At 38.8% G+C, this 24083-nt stretch overlaps 1 protein-coding gene across 2 annotated transcripts in view; it reads left to right on the top strand.

The window, feature by feature from the left end:
• DLC1 (DLC1 Rho GTPase activating protein) overlaps nucleotides 1-24083 on the top strand; it is a 441468-nt gene that overhangs the window by 214780 nt on the left and 202605 nt on the right. For both annotated transcript variants that reach the window (XM_055416517.2, XM_055416516.2), the window contains exon 5: nucleotides 10308-10341. In XM_055416517.2, the coding sequence (XP_055272492.2) occupies nucleotides 10308-10341 (34 nt within the window). The remainder of the gene's footprint in view (nucleotides 1-10307; nucleotides 10342-24083) is intronic.

Here is a 24083-nt window from a genome sequence, read left to right as displayed (position 1 = left end):
TCAGTTACAAAGGAACTATTTACAAAGTCATAAGGGAGGAGAAATATAAGGGTTAGTGCAATAACCAGTAGGGCGTACCCCTAGCTGGGCCACAATCACCTCAAGGCCCTGAGGAGAAGCTAGCTGGACCCAGAGGGGAAAAGTCTGCAGAGTTAGCTGCTTGAGAAGAGCAGTGACCTTTGGTAAAAGAACAGTTCAAGGCAACTGTAGAATCCACAGGAATAAATACTCCTTCCCCTTTGAAGGGCTTTAGGGACCAATTTCCAATGTGGGAGAGGGTTTCCTCCACACCACCAAGCAGTTCTCCAGACACCGCTGAGTATCCTTCCATTTAACTCAGCTCTGACACTACCCACCTGGAGGTCACATCAGATCTCACGTGTTAAGGGTTCAGTCATACAGACTGCCCTTCCCTCCACATCAGATGCCAATTGTAAGCCCCGGTCATCACCTGTGCTTCAGACCAACAGGCTATAGACTGGAGCTTCCGCTGACTCCCTCTTTGGGTTGAACTAAGCTGATATATAGTGGCTTGCAGAGCTCAGAGAAACATTTTACCTACTAGACTACTGGTTTGTTGTGAAAGGATATAACTCAGGGACAGCCAGATGGAAGAACTGCAAAGGGGTAGGTATGGGAACATGCCCTCTCCAAGCACACCAGTCTCCTCAAATCTCTAGGTGTTCATCAACCCAGAAGCTGGCCATTTGGGTTTCCATGGAGGCTCCTTACATAGGCATGACTCCTGGCAATTCACCGACCACTGGCAACTAAACTTGGTCCCCAGCTGCATCCCTCTCCTTCCAGGAGGCTGGTTGGCTTCACTGGCAGCCAGCCCCTATCTCTGCTGCTGCTGCTGCTGCTGCTGCTAAGTCACTTCAGTCGTGTCTGACTCTGTGTGAACCCATAGACGGCAGTCCACCAGGCTCCCCCGTCCCTGGGATTCTCCAGGCAAGAACACTGGAGATGGTGGGCTGCCATCTCTAAGTGGGGTCAAAGAGTCACCTCATTAGCATAACAGAAGACACCTTTTATCACTCTCCTAACTTAGAAAATTCCAAGCATTTTAGGAGCCCTGTGCTAGGAAGGGGACAGAAGATCCAAAGATATATTTATTATAAATAATATCACAGCCTTATATCTCAGACTGGGGTTTTCCATAGGCCAAACCTACCCCAAAACCATGGACATAGGATGCTATTGATGGAATCCTTGTTCTTATATAAATTATTATCCAAACTGGGACATTTTTGAGAGTTAAAGGAGCTGTTAAAATTAATTCTATTAATCACTACTGCAAAAAAAAGAAAAAGAAACCTGCTACCCAACAATTATATTACTGTTGAAGATTTTCCTACCAGTGAATAACGAGCACCACTGTAGCAGAAAGTCCCCTACTGCTCTGTACATTCTAAGGCAGAGTTGTTCCACCTTTACTTCCCCACACAGTTCTTGTATGCACACGTCACATACACCTAGCCCGCATCTCCTCCTAGCCCACCAGACTCTGTATCCTGTCGGCTGCAGCAGGCACCAGAGCACACCCGGCTTGTCCACCGAGGACGCATATGGCAGCCACACCCAACGCTTCTATCAATCAGGAGTGAGCTGCCCTGAGCTGCTTGGGTCTGAGTGCACTTTGTTAAACCAGTGAGCAACCTACATGCTGCTCTTGAAGGGAGGTATTTGTTAGATTATATCTGGAAAGGGTCAAGAAAAGAGGATCATCACTAGTCATCTTTTTTTTAATTTAGTTTTTTAAATTTCTGGCTGCCCTGAGTCTCCATTGTAGTGCACAGCCGTTCTCTAATTGCAGCACACAGGCTTCTCTTATTGTCAAACACGGGCTCTAGAGAGACCAGGCTCAGCAGTTGGCAGTGCGCTGGCCTCTCTAGTTGTGGCATGTGAGATCTTAGTTCCCCGATTAGGGGTTGAACCTATGTCCCCTGCATTGGAAGGTGGATTTTCAACCACTGGACCACCAGGGAAGTCTCACCAGTCATCTTTCAACTGTAACCATATATTAAAGTAAGAACTTTGTTCTCTGTTCATGAATCTCACACACTACTAGATGAGACTATAGAAGTCAGAAGGGTAAACCCACCGTGACTTATATAATACAACTATTCACATATCTATGTCATCAAAAAATGAACATTTCAAAACTAAACCCACGCTTACAGCAGTTGCACTCTTTAGTATTTACTCAATGAAATTGAAAACTTATGTTCATACAAAACTTGCACACAGACATTTATAGGAGCTTTATTCATAATTGCCAAAATCTGAAAGCAACTAAGAGTTCCTTCAGTAGGTAAATGGGTAAAAAACTAACACATTCACACAATGGAACATATTTAGTGCTAAGAAGAAATGAGCTATCAAGCTATGAAAAGACCCAGAGGAACCTTTAAGTGCATACTGATAAGTGAAAAAAGCCAGTCTGAAAAGGCTACATTGATTGAACTATATGATATTCTGGAAAAGGCAAAACTATGGGAACAGTAAAAACATCAGTGGTCACCAGGGGTTAGGAAGGAGAGAGGGATGAAAAGAGTACAGAGGATTTACAGGTGATTTTTAGAGCAATGAAACTGTTCTCTACGATACTATAATGGTAGATACATGTCCTTATACAGGGGTTTTCCTGATGGCTCAGACGATAAAGAATCTGCCTGCAATGCGAGAGACCCAGATTTGATTCCCCGGGTCAGGAAAATACCCCAGAGAAGGAAATGGCTATCCATTCCAGTATTCTTGCCTAGAGAATTCCACCAACAGAGAACCCTGGCCTTCACAAAGAGTCAGACACAACTGAGCAGCTAACACTCATTTTTTGCCTGTCCTTATACATTTGTCCAAACTTGTAAAGTAGACCACACCTAGAGTGAACCTGATATAAACTATGAACTTTGAGTGCTAATAATGTGATGGTATAGGCCAATCAGTTGTAACAAGTATACCATTCTGGTGGGAGTTATTGATAATAGACTATGCATGTGTCCAGGTAAGGGATTTAAGGGAAAAACTCTGTAGCTTCTTCTCAGTTTTGTTGTAAACCTAAAACTCTAAAAATAAAGTCTATATTTTCAGTGAAAGATGACTGTCAAAGCTGGAGAAAGACTTTGTAAACCAAAACAGATGATATCAGATTGCCAATCAGACACAGCTTTCTCAATGAACTTCTTTGTTCAGATGAAAGCAGACAGAAATCATTGGCTGGTTAACAATATCACAGACAGGAGTGATTTCAAAAGAGTCTGTAAATAGACATGGAAATAAACCCATTTTCCAGTGTACCTACTTTCCTTTAATATTGTCTTTCATGTCTTCAGGAAAAAAAATGTGACTTTCCAACCTCTTCCTGTTGTCCATTGTGCCCACAATGGACTCTTGTGTACTCTCCTCTGAGACCGAGGGAGTTCCATCACTGAGGGACATTTTCTTGCAATTTTTAGGGACATAATTATGCTCTTTGAAATTTACTATATAATATTTTGTGGGGATAAAAGGGAATGTTTTTAAAGGAAAGGAATAATTTACTGTGTCACTGATTCTTCCCATTTTTAAGAAGGCAAATAGAGAAAAATTCCTATAGAAAAAGACAATATTCCAGACACTTCTGCATCAGCATCTCTAATATTTGAAAACATACAAAATAAGCACTACATATAAAGATAGAAAGGACAAAATAAATGATAGCATTTTTCCCTACATGGAACCTACAAGTAGAATCTTTTAGCCTCTCCTCACTGTCCTTTGTGGAGAAGGAAATGGCAACCCACTCCAGTGTTCTTGCCTGGAGAATCCCAGGGACGGGGGAGCCTGGTGGGCTTCCGTCTATGGGGTCGCACAGTCGGACACGACTGAAGTGACTTAGCAGCACTGTCCTTTGTTGTAAGGGGGTGACTTTCAAAGGTGACTTTTTTTTTTGGCCACACTGAATGGTTTGTGGGACCAAGCAGAAAGAACTCTGTTCCCCCCTGCAGTAGAAGTGTGGAGTCCTAACTACTGGACCGCTAGGGAATTCCTTCAAAAGGCCCTCTTGATGGTAGTAGACTATCATCCCAATTCCAAAACGCTAAGAAAAAAATAACTGACATAGGAGATATATAAATACATTTCTATATAATGTATTATATATATAATATATTTATGTATATACATTTCTATATTATATATGTGTGTATACATATATTATATATATATTATTTTATATTAAATAATGTATATTCTTGGGCTCCAAAATCACTGCAGATGGTGACTGCAGTCATGAAATTAAAAGACTCTTTCTCCTTGGAAGGTGAGCTATGACAAACCTAGACAGAGTATTAAAAAGCAGAGACATCACTTTGCCAACAAAGGTCCATATAAGTCCTACGGTTTTTCCAGTAGTTAGGTACAGATGTGAGAGCTGGACCATAGAAAAGACTGAGCACTGAAGAATTGATGCTTTCAAACCGTGCATGCTGGGGAAGACTCTTGAGAGTCCCTTGGATGGTAAGGAGATCAAATGGTCAGTCCTAAAGAAAATCAACCCCGAATATTCATCAGAAGGACTGATGCTGAAGCTGAAGCTCCAATATTTTGGAGCATCAGGCCACTTGATGGGAAGACCCGACTCATTGGAAATGACCCTGATGCTGGGAAAGATTGAGAGCAAGAGGAGAAGGGAGTGATAGAGGATGAGACGGTTGGATGGCATCATCAACACAATAGACATGAGTTTGAACAAACTCCAGGAGATAGTGAAGGACAGGGTAGCCTAGCATATTGCAGTCCACAGGGTCGTAAAGAGTCGAACAGGGCTTAGCGACTGAACAACAATAACAATATATATGACTTGATGTATTAATAAAAATAACATCTTAAAGAGGAAAAATCCTACTCCATTTTCACCTGAAATCATTAAGATGAACTTAGAAATCATCAAGATCAATTAGAATGTTTTAATTGTCATTTTATAAAATGGATTCAGATACAACATCCATTACTTATGTTACTATTTATGTTAGCAGCTTCTGTGTAGTTGGTATAAATTCCTAAAAGGTATCCAGCTGAGGTCCTTCGGTAAGTGCAGAAAGCCATTCTAGCAACAGACCAAATGAATCAATGTATGTCTACGGCGTTTCCGCAAGGCATGTCAAAATGAGCATTTGCCCAACACGTTTCATGTCCAGAAATATAAACAGACGCACATACAATCTAGGTTCCCACACACAGCTTTAAAAGACTTCATTAAGAGAAAGCAAATTGTTTCCTCCCCTTTTACTGGAAAGCTTTCTCTTTAATGGCTTTTAAAAAATTCAATTGTAAAACACCTCAATGAATCAACATAAATGAAAATCTTTGCACATAGAGAACTACTGGAAGGTAAGGATGGCCACAGAAAAGATTGTTTCCTATCATTTGAATATCACAGAGAAAAATAACAAAAGACCATGAATAATTTTTTATCTCTCATTTGGAAGTTATTAGTAGACTTCCCTTTGTTCCATTGAGAAATGAGAGAAGAAAATATGAAGTTACAGCGAACCCATATGGCCAGCAGGAAAATCCTGCTTAATTGCTTTATTGCCAGAAATGTTAAATCACTTCCTGAGGATACAGTTCAAATGAAACATATGGCAGCTATTAACAAAAAACCCCTCGTGAATTCAAAAATATCCTTTTTATGGGAGCTTTCTCATAAGCAACAGTCATGCATATTACTTAAACTATATATACAAATATACACTTGGTTTTTTATTCCCACAAAAATTTGATGAACACCTACTTTGTACCAAACGATACAGACAGCTTGCATGAGGTGATTTTTTTGCCCAAGCCCAGAAATGCACTTCCCTGGTGGCTCAGTGGTAAAGAATCCGCCTGCCATGCTGAAGACGTGAGTTTGATCCCTGGGTGGGAAAATCCTCTGGAGAAGGAAATGGCAACCCACTCCAGTATTCTTACATCAAAGGCAAAAAGAAATCTCCTGACCAGCACTTTCTCCCCAGGGGTTCAACACCCAGGAAAACCATCCCATTTCCGCCTGGGTATTCCTAATTATTTACTGTCTTCCTACACCTATTAATGTCGCACCAATAAGGGTGCTAATCATTGTCATTCAGCAACCTCTGAGTGGAACTGTTCTCGTGTATCTTCTTCAACTGGATCATGAATTCCACACACACACAAAAAAGTTGCTACTAATTAAACAACAAATACCTTTAATTAATTGAAAACCAGGTGTCAGCATTTTTTTTAATTTATTGCCTTCATCGCTAGAAAATTTCACAAATCTAATCAATGTATTCATAAAGCATTTTCTAAAGAGATGGTTCTCCCTCAAATTCAAATATAAATCAGCTGAAGGATATCCAGCTGTTACTACTATGTGATTATACTTTAAAAGAAAAGTTATTAAATGTTGGGTACATTAAACTTTTTTCCTTTCTTCATGTGCTGATATGGCCATTGCAGTTATTTAATGGAGGTGAGTTTTGGTAACTTAAAGAATCATTCAGAGCATGGGGTGATATTCTAAAGTAACTGGCACTGTCTACATGACATATTGGATCTGTGTATTTGGAGGCTAAAATATTTTTGTTTGATAGGGCAACTTGTTGATTAATATCTTTATTAAATATTTACTTATACATGCTTGGTTATACACTTTATAATCAAATAGGATAAAATATGGAGAAGGCCTGTCACTGGTCAACTTGGAATTAGGGTAAGACATTCAATTTTTCTAAAACACTTTAGCCATAAGAAGAGAGAGCTTATTTAGAGAATTTCTAAATGTTTCATACAGACATCCTGCACAAGTATTTTGTGGGCTAAGTCAATATCTGCCCATAGGACCTCTGCAAACCTTTCTTCTCCTTTGTTTCAAAATACTCTGATTAGCATTTTGAAATTAGTGATCTCGAAGATCAGCATGTGAGTAGTTGTGTCCTGGCTTCCATTCTATTAATGTGACCTCACAAAACTTACTGTGCTTTTTAAGACTTCATGGAATTGATCTAAGGATTGAGTGAGTTTATGCAGGTAAAATCTTAAAACTGTACCTTGTACGTACTGAGAACCTAGTTAAGTGTTAGCTCTTCATACACTGAGGAACTTTCTCCATGAAAGTGAAAGTATTAGTCCCTCAGTCATGTCTGACTCCATGCGACCTCGTGGAGTGTAGCCCACCAAGCCCCTCTGTCCATGGGATTCTTTAGGCAAGAATACTGGAATGGGTGGTTATTTCCTTCTCCAGGGGATCTTCCCAAACCAGGGTTCGAACGTGGGTCTCCTGCATTGCAGGCAGCTTCTTTACCATCTGAGTCAATAACCTATTACCACCCTTTACAATCTTGTCAACAAAAGGGTTTCTATTTTGTTTTGTTGTTTATTAGCTTGAAACGAAAGAGAAAATTTAAAAGCCCTTATCTCTAGTCAGGGGACAAATCTTGGGCTAGGTTTAAAATATATAGTATGGATTTAATTCCATTCTTAGACCTTTCCCAAAATAGAGACATAAGAAGTAAACAAACATTGCCAAAGCTGTAGGATGACTTTCTTGTCAAGGGAAGACAGAATCAGAGAAGTTCTTCTTGAAACAAAGAAGAAATCAAATGATCTTGCTGTAAATAAAGGGGTGCTGAGGACAGGGATGGAAGCCTATGCAGTCCATCTGATGCCCTGCTGTCTGGACATGGTCCTCCACTCTGCCATTTAATAACCGGATGTTCTCCTCAGGGCTGCATCTTTGCCAGGATGCAGAGTCAGCATTCACAGCCAGAGAACAAGAAGTGAACAACTAAAGGTAGATCAAGATTAAGTCAAAATATGCTTTCATTGTAGATCAATCTTGCCAAAACAAATCCTCCTCCATTTTTTTATCCATAGATTTTCCCCTTATTTGAAAAACTGCATCAATCTCCAAATCCTGTAAATTCCAAAGGTGAGGTTCTCAACAATAATCAATATCTCACAAAGATATGAGTCTTGATCTTTGAGATTTCAAAAAATGGAGATTGATATTGTTTCCTTAGGCTGACCTACAAGAGAGGTGCACGTGAATTTTCCTCTCTGCCTATCTGTCATATACATGTGCAACAAAATTAATTTCCCATTTGAGCCTATTTTCCTCCCTTCAACTCTGAAGACTTTGTCCCCTAAAGAAGGAGAGAGAGACATGCTGGTAGACATCTTGTGTGGTCAGTGGTTGTGGAGTAGAAAGCGTGAAATCGCAGTGGGCCAGATAGATTTATAAAAGGCTTTCCAATAAAAGTTAATACCCTCATGCTAACTGTATTTTATACATGAGTGACTGAGGTGAATGGCAGTCAGAAGCTCACTTCCTTAGTTAGTTTTAAGGTATCCACAAGGAATAGAACTACACTATTCTACCTTAAAGTCTGTTGAAGACATCTCATCCTGAACTCTAGTTTCTAAATAATAGTGATAGATAATCGTTACTAGGAATTGAACTTCTAAACCTCTCATTTCAGTAATTCGCTCATTGGACCAATGCCCATAGTAGCAAATAGAGTGGCTGTCTTTTCCTAAGGACCGCATGTGCTTTACAGAAGCCACTACATCTGGTGCTTTCAGCAGCCCTGTGAAGTCGAGGTGTTTATCCCCCTTTTATAAAGGAAGAATCTGAGCCTTGAGAGGACCGGACAAGGTCCAGATACTGACCAAACAATTAACTTTCTTTGCCTCCCAAAATAGGACAAAGAAATTGAACTATAAAAATTTGATCCAAATTCAAAATGTTTTTAGTTTCATTTATTGTAATACCTTTTAAGGGTGAGATGAGTCTTCAGAGAGGAAAACAATTACATGACTGATTTACAGTGAGCTTAGCTGGATCCAGTGACTTTAAGACAGTGCCACAGCTCTCTCTTTTTTCTTTTCAGTTTCACTGAGGTATAATTGTCAAATAAAATTTTAAGACATTTAAAGTGTGCATTGTATATACATACGTGTGCATTTGGTATATACGTATCAAATCAATCATTTGATTGATGATTATATATATCAAATCATATACATCATTTGATTGATGTATACATTGTGAAGGGCTTCCCTGATGGCTCAGAGGGTAAAGAATCCTCCTGCAATACAGGAGGCATGGGAAATACAGGTTCAAACCTTGGATTGGGAGATCCCCTGGAGGAAGAAATGGCAACCCACTCCAGTATTCTTGCCTAGGAAATCCAATGGACGGAGGAGCCTGGTGGCCTACAGTCCATGGGCTCACAAAGAGTCGGACACAACTGAGTGACTAAGCACACGACACATACATTGTGAAAGGATTCCCTCCTTCATTAATTAATATACCCATCACCTCACATATTTGTCTTTTTTTTGGTGAGAACATTTGAATTCTACTCTCTTAAAAAATATCAATTGTATAATACAGTTGTCAACTGTAATCCCCATGCTTTACATTAAATCCTTAGACCTTGTTCATTTTATAGCTGAACATTTATACCTTTCACTAATCCTTCCCTATTTCTCCCACTCCACCAGCCCCTGGCAACCACTTTTCTACTCTGTTTCATGCTTTTTTTTTAAGATTCCACATATTAAAAATACCATGTTGTATTTGTCTTTATTTCACTTTGCATAATGCCTTCAAGGCACATGTTATAGCAAATTGTATGATTTCCTTCTTATTCAGGCCTGAATAATATTACACACACACCCAACCACACACACACGTGCACACCACATCTTCTTTATCCACTCATCCATCAGTGGGCGCTTAGGCTGTTACCATATCTTGGCCATTGTGGATAATGTTCAATGCACATGGGAGTGCAGATACCTCTTTGATATCCTCTTTCCTTTTCTTTAGACATGTATACTCAGATATGGGATTGTTGGATCATATATGTGGAAAGTATAAAGTGTTTTTAAGTTTTTGAGAAACCTCCATTCTATTTTCCATGATAGTTGTACCAAATTGCATTCCTGCTGTCCATGCACAAGGGTTCCCTTTTCTCCACATCCTTGCCTATACTAATCATCTCTCGTCTTTTTGACGATGGACATTCTATCCATGTGAGTTGATGTCTCATTGTGGCTTTGATTTGGGTGTCCCTGGTGATTAGTGCTGCTGAACGCCTTTCATGGGCTTGTTTGCCATTTGTATGCATTCTTTGGGGAAAAAAATGTCTATTCAGCTCCTCTTCTCTGATATTTCTAGTGTCAGGCCCTATTTAATTTTTGCTTCATTTATGGGGCATCATTTTGTTCCTAATAATACTATTTGCTATTTCCTTCTAATAATACCACAATTTGTGGCTTTTCTTCTTTTTCAGGCGATTCCAGGTATTTCAGAGAAGGAAAAGGCTGGTAAGTTGACACTGGTTTTGTTTTCACTCCTATCTATTTTAGAATAAAATTCCATCTTCATATGGGCATTTCATTAAATATCTAAAATGCATGCATCTCCTCAATTTTGGGGCAAAAGTTATGGTTGAATTCCTGGAAAATAAGTTTTGTTTAAAATGAGAGGAAAAAATATGGTTTTCTAACATAACATTATAGCTTGTTAGAATAAGGTGTGTAATTCTTGTGGCCTTAATTGTAAATGCGATCACAACTCTTTTCTTGAGGAAAATAATTAGATGTTGTTCGGTGTACTGAGGAATAGTCTTTGGAGATCTGTTGCTCATACAGTCAGCCCTTTGTATCCATGGGTTCTGCATCCATGGACTCAATCAATCTGGGTAAAAAATATTTGAAAAAGCAAAGATTTCCAGAAAAATCCAAAAGAGAAAAACTGGAATTTGCCACAAAGGCAACTATTTACATAGCATTTACTTTGTGTTAGTTATTATAGCTAATCTAGAATGAATTTAAAGGATGTAGGAGGATGTGCGTGGGTTGTGTATAAGTACTGGGCCATTTTATGTAACAGACTTGAGCATACGTGGATTTCGGTGTCCACCAGGGAGTCCCGGAACCAGTCCCTTGAGGCTACTGAGGGACCAAGATTATGAAGGGTTTTTAAAAATCTTAGTAGCTTGTTTAGTAGTCCTAGAAAAAGATGTGCTTGTTTAAAGATTATGTCATACCACCAAAAATACAATTGTGAAGTGATATGGATAGTTCATTAGAGAAAAATGATATCCCTGTTCTCTGTGCTATAATTATAACTATTTAACAGTATTATGGGAAGTGGATGAGGATTAATGAGAAATGCAGAAATATGAAAAATTAGACTCAAATTGGTGGAATGGTATGCTTTTCAACATTCTGTTGATCATCCTCAATATGGTCTTATGTTCTGCGTAAAAAAAAAAAAAAATCTGTTTTTAAAAAACAGATTAAAGGTCCTTTACCAAGCTTGAAGCACATCACTTAGCTCTTTGATGTGTGTAATTTTTAAAAGCCAAATTAAAAGTTTCTAGCATCATCTAAAAGATGTCATGACTTCAAGTGACTTTACACTAATGCATTTTAGAGTTGTTCTGATAGGATTGTTTTGTGGGGGATGTTGTGTCAAGTCCAGTGACTCGATTTTTGCTGCTAGATAGTTTTCACACACAAGTTTTCATAGTTTATGTCCTTCCAAGAGCTAAAGTGTTCTCCTCTGTTTAGGCTGTCTAGCCTCTTCTGTCTAATATGTTGAAAGGTAAACCTTCCAAATAAAAGAAAAACATGGAACTGGTATCTTGTGTCAGTTCAAGAGAAAAACTGCTCGGTTTATCACGCGTTGGTGTCATGCGCTGGACTAATGATATATACTAAACAGATTCAAATTACCATTACCAAGCTCTGATACCTTCAATGATTGATATATAAGCTACCTCCTTAGAACAAAACATAAATGGTGAAGAGCGCACTTGCATCACAAAGAAAAAGGAACTTAGCCAAAGCTGTGCTTTATCTTGTGTTGTGACATTCTCTGTAATTTGCAGGATTGGCTACGATTTAAACAAAGGGTGTAACAGAGCACAGTTGTCATCTTATTCCAGAAAATCAGCACATTCTTCCATACCCCAAGGAGAAAATTAGGATAGGAATTCTTGACTGGAGGGGCAGCGGGAGAAAGGCTGGAAATGCCATTGCTTGAGAGACTGAAGAGGTGAAGACTTATTCTGCTAAAAAGACTTTTTCTGTTAAAATGATATCAGTGTGCTAGGGAGAAGCACCTCAGTTATCAAGCTCCTCTTCAAGACATTTTTATTAAAACAAAGAGCTAATTAAACAGGGAACATACGTATAATGCACACACCACTTTTTAAAAGCCATAATCCCAGATGTTTTTCTCCTCAGCAATAACAACAACAACAACAAAAACTTGAAATTAAGTGTCACTATTTAGTTATCTCTTTGGGTCATTTTTACACTGCTGGGGCAGAAATTTTTAAAGTTGATAAGTTTCATTCACAGATGATTTGTGAAAGGTCGGATGCACTAGTTCATATGTGTGACCTAAGCGGACCCCTGGATGCCCTATCTCAGACGTTTAACCCAGGATGGGCTGATTTGAGCAGAACCTGGCTTCTGTGCATTAAAACATTAGAATGATTGAAATTCACTCCAGAATGGATTCTAATTTAGATTTCTTGAGAATGTATAGTACATTATAAGGAAATATAATTGGAAATACAAGAAGGAGGAAATACAATTTTGTTTGAGAACATAAATACAAGAAAGAAATGTTTTTTTAATCAATGAATTTACATGTTAAGATAGAGGCTTATGTTTGAATATTTTATTCAGTTGGTGACAGATTTGCCAATTCAAAAGAGAGTATGATTCATTTCAAAAGGTTTTAAAGAACAATGAAAGTCTAATCAATTTCCTAAATTTCTAAAATTTATTATGCCATATTTAAAATATTTTGAGTGTTTTATATACAAATATGAATATCTTTATTCCTTTTTATGAATCTTTGTTTTTAAGCTCTGCTAGACAGAGGAATGACAGGAAAGGCAGAGGACCTACTCAATCTTCTGGAGGTTAATTGAGCCTTTAAATAGGATTAAGCTTCATTCCCACCCCTAAGGCCTGTCATTTTTTTTTTTTTTTCTGTTTGGCTAAATGAATGTAGCCTATTGTTTCTTATTAAGAAAGTCTATTTTAATCTGTGTGACCTCTCATCCAAGCCAACTGGAACCAGCTCCACCAGGCTTTATGAAGCTCTAAACAAAATCATTTGGGGAGCATGCTATTAATAATTCTTAAGTTGCAGTTGTGTGGTTGCCCCGGTGTGGGGTCTAAGTAGCTGTCTTCTCTTCTGATCCGTGTTGCTACATAAATTCAGCCTAGTGGAATCATTCTGCTGCTTCTCTGCCATCTTGGGATGACAAAGCCCTCCAAAGGAAGACTGTTGTTGTTAAATAGCATCCCACTGGTTCAGTTACTCCACAAATATGTATTGAACAGCAACATGCACTAAGCATCATATTAGGTTTTATCAAGGAAGCTGTTATGAACAAGACATGGTCCTCGCCCAGAAGGAACTCAAACTCTAGAGGAGAATATTGCATTGGGCCAGCATCCTCCTTTTCCTCTTCTCAAAGAAAAATTCTTAACCCAAGTTATTTAGAAAGCCTCCCAAGAAAAGAATCAAACAAAAATATTGTTTTCAAGAAATTCTATATTGGAATGTGCATTCTCCAGATCTGAGAGTCCAATACATTTTGTTTTTAAAAAATCAGAATTAATCACACAAGTATTCAGTTCAGTTCAGTCGCTCAGTTGTGTCCGACTCTCCGCGACCCCATGAATCACAGCACGCCAGGCCTCCCTGTCCATCACCAACTCCCGGAGTTCACTCAAACTCATGTCCACAGAGTCGGTGATGCCATCCAGCCATCTCATTCTCTGTCGTCCCCTTCTCCTCCCGCCCCCAACCTTTCCCAGCATCAGAGTCTTTTCCAGTGAGTCAACTCGTCGCATGAGGTGTGTAATTGTATCCAACACAGAATAATTTCAGTTAGCTTCGTTTGTGCCACCAGAATCTGTAAAGAGTGAGCCCAAAGGCACTGGTATATTTTCCAGCACATCTGCTTCCTGTCTGTGTAGCCTTGAGCAAGTTATTTAACCTCTTCATTTTCCCATTTCAAGAGAATAAATAAACTTCCATGTTGTAATTGCTTGGCACAAAGCAGCTCTAAAAAATGGTAGCTGTGTCTTGTGATAATGCGTTGTGCTTATAACTACCACGTGTGCAAGCCAGAGAGACTCTAGCTGTGTTACTTCTGCCCGTGTCTGCTCAGAGTTCTTGAACACTTCCTCTGGGCACCAGTTAACAGCTGAGCAGCTGTCCATGTGGAAGAAAGAGATCACTTTCTCCAGAAGCCTCTGAGTCAGTTCATTCAGACAGAGATTATCACAGTGTAGGCAGACTTGTCCATATTTTAACATCTCTTTAGAAATTCTTGGCTCTATTAATGTGAAATTCTCTCAAGTGAATAATCTTTGATTTTTCACAGAAGATTACTCCCTGGGAAATGTATGTCCTAGATGCTGGGGTAATTGGATCCTGTCTACTCGTGCCCACTCTCCCTTCCTCGCCTCCTGCATATAGTCCTGTCAACACTGCTGTCCTATCATCTCATGTCCATTCTCCCTGCCATTGTCTTAAAGCAGCCCTCCACTTTGCGCTGGACTTTGGAAACAGCATCCAGAACTGGTTTCCCTGCCTTAACTTATCAATACACCAGTTCACTCTCTACACTGTCACCAAAATTATCTTTGAAAACATCACCTGAGCATATCGATTCCTACTTGATTGCACGGTAAGATCAAACTTTCCTGCTTGACATCATTGGCCATTTGTAATCTGGATGCTGTGTATTGCACTGGATATGCCCATGTCACCCCTCGAGTTCACCCTCCACCCTCCTTCTCCCCAGTTCTGTGATCTGGAGGTGGACCAGTGTGGGCAAAGGCTTGGGCTGCTCTCTTTTCTGTCTTCTTGTTGCACCAGTGAGGAGCCTCAACAGGAGAATAATGGTTGGAAGGACATTAGGGCTGTGAGATTGGGTCCTTTATTCCCCCATCTGCCTCCCGAGGAATCACAGCTGGCATTTTCCACCCAAATTCCCATGTTCTTTAAATCATTCTCTCCTCTGGCCTTGTGGTTCCCCTACACCTTTATCAATAGTTCTGTTATTAAACTCCCCTCAATTTACCCAGGTTGCCATCTGTTTCCTGCTAGGGGTTTCACGATAAACCCACCAATATTTTCTCTTCTTTCTTTCCTTTGTGTTTGTTGGTTGGTTGGTTTGTCCAACTTCAGCCATAATATACAGCCATCATTTTAACTTCAATCTTTCTACTTCTATGTAGATCACGCAACTGCCTTTTTAAAAATACAGATGATAGGTGGATATAGAGGGAGAAAGAGAAGTGACTTATTCAAGAAAAAGAGAAGAGATGGACCGTGTTTTTCTTTATCACAAATGAATAGAGTTTCATTTAATCACATGGGGGAGAAAAATATCCATCCTTACTATTTAGAACGTGTCCTCTATTGCCCAAAGGTATGTAAATTAGAAAATTACCATTGCTTTTTAGTCATCAAAATGTGACTCTCTAATTAGTCATAGGGAGTAATATGAAATCTCTCATTCTAAAGTTAAATCATATTAACACAAATTTTGTTAGGCTGCAGAGCAACCCATAAAAAATATACCACAATCACGAGCCAAAAATAACAACTTTTTTTTTTTTTTTAGTTTTTTTGTCTTGAAAATTCTACTTGTCCAACAGTAACACCTCCTTCATGAATTATTTCCAAGGCCAGGTTAGTCCTTGATTTTTCTGTGCTCCTAGAAAACTCTGTGTTTTCAGTTACTGTTTTATCATCTTGCTTTTCTTTATGATTTCTTCTCTAGGCTATGAGTGTTTCTAGATCAGGAATATCATCTTTGTGTGCTCTGTAATTAAAACAACTCTTAGCACATAGTCTGTGCTGTGTAAATACGTGTTAAACAATTAATTATAATTACAAAAATGCTTTGGCGTCAATCTTTAGAGTTAATAAGATTCTAAAACATTTTGACTCCTCACCTCCACTCCCTTCTTTCTGCCTGCTACCCACACAACTGCCAAGTATCTCAACTAGGTAATTAATTAATGATGTTATTTGGGGATCTATTCCATACAAATGTGCAAAGGGCACCATTGAGAAAGATGATTCAGATCGAACTTTGGTTACATTCATTGGTCATTTTTCTTCGGATGTTTGTTTGCCTGTCTCTCAGTTATTTTGTTGATCAGAAAATGTTAAAAATCAAGATAATTAATGATTATAGCCTGAAACACTTGTGAAAGATAGCTTTCAGAGGCATATAACAGATTCACAGTCTCTCTAAACTTTGTGTTGTGGCAACACAGAACATAGAAATCAAGCACTTCTTTGTGACACGTGTAAGGGGAGAAAATGAGGTTTTCACAATTTCATTACAAGCTCCTTGTAAGCATAGTAAATAACAAAGCCCAGACACGGTGCCTTTTGGTATTAATTTTCTTGGCTTCCTTTGACCGCTGAGAAGGAAAATGAAGATAACAGAAAGAAAAAAACTGAAACGCGAAGATATTCCTCCTTCTCCAATCTTATTATCATTTCTTTAATTCAGAGACCTACCCATGCAATGTGAGATTCCACTCTAAGTCATGTTCCAATATCGACAGATCCAAAAAGATTTGACAGACAAAATTAGGACTGCTCGATTTTAGCATTCTTCTTTGAAAGACTGTGCCCTATTCTGTGTCTCTGTTTTAGTACAGATCAAGTCAGTTTTAGGGCTGTCTCACTCACTAGACTCTAAGCATCTTGCAAGATGGAATTTTGTTTCATTCAGCTTTGTGTTTCCAACGCCTGGCATTATTGTAGTTGCCCTATATTTGGTAAATGAATGGATAAATGAGATATTTTTTAAATCTGCAAATACAATACTCCCAAAGCCAAATGTAGAATCTTATCATTTTATTCTAGGTGAAACACTTTCTGTACTGCAAAGACCCCCAGCTGTTTCACAGGGTTAGACAGGATCTGAAAATTGTCTTTATCGGGCTAGACTGGCCTTTGGCCAACATTCCAAATTCTTTATTTCCTTTCACTCTCAGAAAATGAATTTCATTAGTTTTTTACTAATGGCTTATAAATACTCACTTATTTTACTTTTCTTAATATTATAGTCTCCGTTTGCCTGCTTTTTTATGAGAAAGGAATTTAGGGTATGCCCACAAATAACCTCTCAGTTTTTCTGAAATCTAATGTAAACTAATCCATGAAAAAGTTGGCTGAGGTTGACTGGGCTATTGAGAGAAAACACATTAGCTTTCAGGTATCAAGGAATTCTTGAAAAATATAAGTAAGTTATTCTTAAATGCCAAAGATCTTGAATTCATAGGATATTTTCCAGTACAGGTAACTTTCTAAATCTGTTTCTTAATGTTCTATTGGTATTCCATTTATTACCATGTAGGTAAAACAAAGCTACTGTATCACCAGAACCAAGCAAACATATTTCCTTTTCTTCTCAATTATATTACAAGCAATACAAGTCCATGATAATTTTTTCTTTAAACAAGTAGCAATTCAGATATTGCTTTCTGCACATAGAGTGGTTATCAAAAAGTAATGGTATCTTTTTACAGTATTTAATGATTCCTGTGATGTATTGCTGTTCATGAATTCTCTTCCACATCAGGCTGTGAGTTCCAGGAAAGCATAAACCCTTCATTTCATCTTTGTCAGCCCTCACCCAGTATATGATCTTGCACAGAGCAGATGCTCAAGAAACAGTTTTAAATCAATCCATTTATGTGATTTACCAAACAACTCATACTGGCATTTAGTTCATCTCTGATCTGTCAGTGACCATAGCTTGTCACAGTATTTGACAAGCTTGAAAATTCTTCCTCTAAAAAGTCTTGTGAACATTTTGCTGTCTGACTTTATCCCTTGAAAGAATGGCTGTCAGCACTGAAGAGTTGGCTATGAACTACCTGGACAGGCTCATGAGGCAGTTCTGCATTTCCATGTTTTAACTGACATTGACCTTTGATTAGTAGAAAAGTTCATTTGTCATTTTTAATCTCCCCTGAAGAAAGACAATTTCTGAAAAGGCCTCTTTCTATCAGTTTTATTTACAAAGCAGTACAGCTTGCATCTAGTTTGAAAATCATATCTGATCATCTGATCCCTTCAAGTATTTACCTTTATAGAGTCCGCAGTTTGCAGTTCAGTTACTCTTATTAATAGTTTGAATATACACACAAATATGTGCCCACAAGATAATTGTATATTATTCTAATTTCTTTAGAAAGGTGCTACTTACCCTGGAAAGGTACATATAAGAGGTATTACTTTCACATGAGTATGAAATGACCAAAAATTTACTGGTGTGATCATATTTTTCTTCTCTTCTTGATCCTCCATTGGTTTTAAGGACTTTGATTTGTGTTTCTATAGGCAAAAGATTGAGATCAGTATCTCTTCCAGATGGATCCATAAGTATTTCTGTTTTATAATTAAAGTATGATTTTGAGATATGGCTTATCTAAGTGGGACATCTAAGACAGTAATGTACAATCATAATAAAGTAACCAATACCCAGGAAAAGGCTGGTGCTCATATTGTTATGTGCAGGCTGTCCAGAGTACCAGTTTGGCCATTTCAGGAGAATGGTTCATGAATAGAAGAAACTATTTTGCCCTGACTACTGTTATCATGTAGAAATGGTCTTCCTATAATTCTATGAAGGATGTTTAAGCAAAAATGGTCATCAAAAGCCCTCACTTGCCCACCAAACTGGGGTTTTGCTTTTTTGTCTTCATTTTTCTAACCATTGTGCTTCCCCAGAAAACATATTCCAGTGACTCCCAACTGCTAATGTTATAAACTACTTTTTTTCCCCTCCCAGTTTTCTTGAGATTTAATTGACAGACAGCACTGTTTTTTTCTGGTGATGAGAACTCTTAGGATTTACACTCTTTTAACAACTTTCCTGTATAACATACAGCAGTGGCGATAGTGGTAAAGAACTTGCCTGATAATGCAGGTTACATAAGAGATGTGGGTTTGAGCCCTGGGTCAGGAAGATCCCCTGGAGAAGGGAAGGGCAATCTACTCCAGTATTCTTGCCTGGAGAATCCCATTGACAGAGGAGCCTGGCGGACTGTGGCCCAGATATGGCTTCAGATATGACTGAAGCAACTGAGCACCACTGAGTGCTCATTGTATTTCTCATGTTGTACATCACATCCCTAGTATCTGCTTATTTTATAATCGGAAGTTTGAACCTTTTGACCTCCATCCAATTCCCCCTCTCTACCACTGGTAATACAAACCTGATCTCTTTTTCTGTGAGTTTGTTTTTGCAGTATATTGACCTACAACATTTTGTTAATCCTTGTGATAAACTTCTTAAAATAAATGTTAAATCTGTTCTTTCTATGGATTTGAGGAAATAGATAAATGGAGAACAACGTGGTACACTTCATCACTTCTTTATCTACACTTTTTAAGTCTCTGGTCTTTTATGTATTTATCCAGTGTTTTCCCTGCTGTGTTGTGATTTCCTAAAAGGCAGACATTTTCCCTGCACCTGTATACCACCAGCCTCTTAGGAAGTTTTTGACTTAATGTCTGTGGAGTGAATGGTTGAATGGGTCAATATCAAACCTTTACTCTTTGCCTGCACTTTTCTAAGCACTTTATTGATATGACTTAATTTAATTCTCTAGCAATCATATAACGTAGACGTAATGTTTTCCACATTAGGGAGACGAGGAAGCTGAGACTCAGAGAGGTTTCCTAAAATAACCAAAGTCACACTACTGCCAAGGCAAGATTCAAAGCGAGCAACACAGGCTAGAGTGCATGTTCTTAACCACTATGCTGCAGGTGGTGGTTAAATGCCAAGGTTCCTAAGGCTGATGAACAAATTTTTCCTTAATCAGACCTTACCCTTCCTTTCCCACCTTATCTCCCATCCTCCCCTAACTTGCACCTTCCGCTGTAACCATGGTAGCAACCTTGCTTTTCTCCTGAATTTGCTTCTGTATAAGTTGACCTTTGTTCCTCCTGTTTCCCTTCCAGAAATTTAACTCCCCCATCCCCCAAGGTCTCATTTGGGTCTGACCTTCACTGTAGTCTTCTGTGATAACTCCTGCTCGTATTAAATTCATGCTTTTTGAAATGATACAGCATATATATTCTCTTATGGTCATTTTCATTCTTAATCATATGTGAATTGCCATTGTCCATTGAGTGTTCTTCCTCCTAACAGTTTTGTCAGAATCCTTTGCACTGTGCTGTGCACCTAAGAGGGGCTTACTGAATTGATAGACTTTATTTTTTCAGAGAAATTTTCAGTTCACAGGAAAACTGAGTGGAAAGTACAGTTCAAATTATATAACATTCTTTTAAAGTATACTACAGACGTAGTAAAAAGACCAGGAATTGCCAGGGTTTGGAGAAAGGGAGGCATGAACTGATGGAGCACAGAGGATTTTTAAGACAGGGAAGCTATTCTATGTGATGCTTCAGTGGTACAACATGTAGGCTTTTCACATTGGCTTCTTTCACTTACAACTATGCATGTAAGGTTCCTCCATGTCTTTTCATAATATAATAGCTTGTTTCTTGGTAGTACTAAGTTAATGTTGCATTGCTTGAATATACCACATTTAAAGGAGCTCATTTAACATACTTTTAGTGTAAAAATGTTTCAACTCATTGATCATAAAATATATTGCACACACCACATTTGTTAACTTTTATCCCTTCTTCTTTTGGAGAAGGCAGTGGCAACCCACTCCAGTACTCTTGCCTAGAAACTCCCATGGATGGAGGGGCCTGGTAGGCTGCAGTCCGTGGGGTCGCTAAGGGTCGGACATGACTGAGCGACTTCACTTTCACTTTTCACTTTCACACATTGGAGAAGGAAATGGCAACCCACTCCAGTGTTCTTGCCTGGAGAATCCCAGGGATGGGGGAGCCTGGTGGGCTGCCGTCTATGGGGTCACACAGAGTCGGACACGACTGAAGTGACTTAGCAGTAGCATCCCTTCTTCTTTAGGCAAAAGTGACTGTCTTGTCTTAGCCATTGATTGTGATTACTTCATTTCTCTCCTTCAGACTTGCTTCATGTTTTCAAAAGAAAGATACTCTACTAAATGAGTTATCCACAGCTTTTATTCACTGCGCCTACTGCGTGGTCTCTGGAAGAGACGCTTCCTCAACATCATCCTTAGCGCAGCCTAAGCTCACAGAACTTGACTCTCTGCTGCTCCAAAGCTGATGCTCCCTCCACCTTGTACTGCCTAACAGCACCACGTCTCCCACCCCCGAGTCTTCTAATGAAAGTATGACCGAAATTAGTAAAACTCTAATAGTTCATATAATTTATGTGGTCTACTTATTTCTCTCCTTATGCCTTTGCTCCTGAAGTTTACTATTCCCAAAACACTCTTCTGTTTTTTTTCTCTCCAAATCATACACTTCCTTCAAGGATTTGCCTGAGTGCTATTTTTTTGCCCAAAACCTCAGTTCCTCTATTGTTGGATGAGCTCTTCCTTTGAATCAGACAGATGTCACTGCTCGTCTTATCTTCTGCCCCGGGAAGTGGCAGCCTATGTACACTGTGACCTCCCTCCCCGCATCCTAACCCATGGCCAAAGTCCGTTGGACTGGGGGCAGGTGGCTGGGGTGAGAGACACACGTGACTCAAGGCCAGAGAATACATTGAGTAACCAGTGGACGATCTGTTTCTCTCTCTCTTTCACTTCTTCTCCTCCTTCTCTTCCTTCTCTCTCCTTCTTCATACTATGAGCCAGAGAAACTCAGTCAACCTGTAACAGGTGCTTTGGACTCCACTGTTAGGTGGAGTCACAGAGGAAACATGATTGTGCAGAGAGGAGCAGGGTAAAAGGGCAATTGACCTAAAAAAGAAGAGTAGAGATGATGCAAACTAGAGAAAAAGATGGAAACTGCTTCTATCAGTTCCAACTCTCAGGAGGTCCCCACCCCTCATCTGCAGGGTATCTCTGTGTCCTCACATCTCAGGCTTTTAGTTGGACAGCAAGGAGATCAAACCAGTCAATCCTAAAGGAAATCAACCCTGAATATTCATTGGAAGGACTGATGCTGAAGCTGAAACTCCAATGTTTTGGCCACCTAATGTGAAGCACTGACTCATTAGAAAAGACCTTGATGCTGAGAAAGATTGAGGGCGGGAAAAGGGGACAACAGATGATGAGATGGTTGGATGACATCACTGGCGCAATGGACATGAGTTTGAGCAAACTCCAGGAGACAATGAAGGACAGGGAAGCCTGGCATGGTGCAGTTCATGGGGTCGCAAAGAGTCGGACACAACTTAGCAACTGAACAATATCATCAACATGAATCAGTTTTTGAATTCAGATGATTAGACATCCTTCTCCAAATACCTACTGAATATAATTAGTATCAAAAATATCCATTATCTATTTTACCTGTCTTATAACACTATTTTCTGCTTCATGTATATGTATTATATGAACATATACATGTTCAAAATATGTAACATGCAGCAACTGTGAAGAACCATGGAATATTTTTGGTCTCCTGTTTATGATTTATTTTACTTTAAAACATCTAGCAAGAACTGCATATATAGTGAATGTTCAATAAAATTACAATTTTCAGTTACACTGCCATTTTAGGCTACAGAACTCTATCACTACTTCATAATTACCATTTAACCTATAGAACGTGTTTCTCCATTTTCAGTCACCTTCAACCATCATATCTTGTGTTTATGAGATTCATGGGTTGATTGTCTTTTCCCCTTTGACCAAATAAATCATCTCCTTTTAAAATCACTTAATGTCATCCTGACCATACCATTCAGTTTTTAATTTGCATTGTAATTCATTTGAGTCAAGTACTGTTGACCTCAACAATTTCATATTTTTATAGTCTATATTCACATTCCCTTATTCCACTGGATATGATTAATATATGTCAGATATTAAATAATAAGAGTTAACAGTGTAAAACCAAAAGAGGGACCCATACAAGCAAATAATCAGGGAATGAGACATTTGATACATTTTTTAAAATAAGGTGTCTCTTAAAAGGAAAAATATCTGAATTCTATTAAACTTACCTGTATTTTATGACAGTATTTTTTTAATCTTAAAAAGTCACCTATGTTTGTGGGATATGGAGGCATTTCTATGATTTTTTTTTCCCCTCTGAGACCACCAATGATTGAATTCTAGCTGCAGTCATGAAAATGGTAGCTTTCATCTGTGTAAAACCCAGCTTAGCCAGGTGGGGGATATAAGGGTTTTCTAAATTTGTGATTTTTGGTAAGTCAGAACAGCAGCTTATTTATTACAGCATGAAACTTGCATTGTTTTGTAATATTTTTGAGTACCAAATTTGGGAGCCTTTAAAAAAAGCAAGTTATCTTGCTCTAACGTGTGACCCTGACTCTAAGATGGCACTCATCACTCTGCAGCTAATCAGGAGCCCTGCTCCCAGATGGTCCCTGACAGCAGAACATAAACAGAGCAGTGACCCCCACCATCCTCACATGCAGGCAGCTCCCTGGCCCTCTGTGATGTAGACACAAGCGCTGTGACAAAGAGATGTTAGAAATGACTTTCGCAACAGACCTATTCTGACACACAGACAAATAATTTCGGGTGTTTCAAAAACACTCCCATCTGGAATGGAAGCCGGTTTTTAAAAAATACAGCAGATCAAAGATAGCAAGACTTTTTCCTAGAGGGAACAAAATATAAAATTTCAGCAAAAGAGGTTTAGTTAGATTACAGATAGAAGGAAGCCATGGTTGCATTTTCTTTCCTGGTAGAACTTAAGTGAGCCAGGCCAACAGCACAGATCCATAAGAAGAATTCCACATCTGGAAAATCTTTGCTCCATCTGTGGTAGGTTTCCAGCCTCTTGCTCTTTCTCTACCATTTCCCATGACTTCAGCTTATCTCCTTTCTGTTTTCTTTAGTGAAGTTATTTAACCTTTAGGGGTTTCGAATTTTTGTTTTGTTTTGTTTTTAAGAGGAAGGAGAGCAAAGGAATACTTTATAACACTTTTGTGATTCTCTAGAAT

Source organism: Moschus berezovskii, chromosome 26 (genome assembly GCF_049115385.1).
Source record: "Moschus berezovskii isolate FMDL1 chromosome 26, NW_MosBer_1.0, whole genome shotgun sequence".
NCBI classification, from domain to species: Eukaryota; Metazoa; Chordata; class Mammalia; order Artiodactyla; family Moschidae; genus Moschus; species Moschus berezovskii.
The sequence above is the reverse complement of the archived record's forward strand: the minus strand, read 5'-3'. Positions and strand labels throughout refer to the sequence as shown.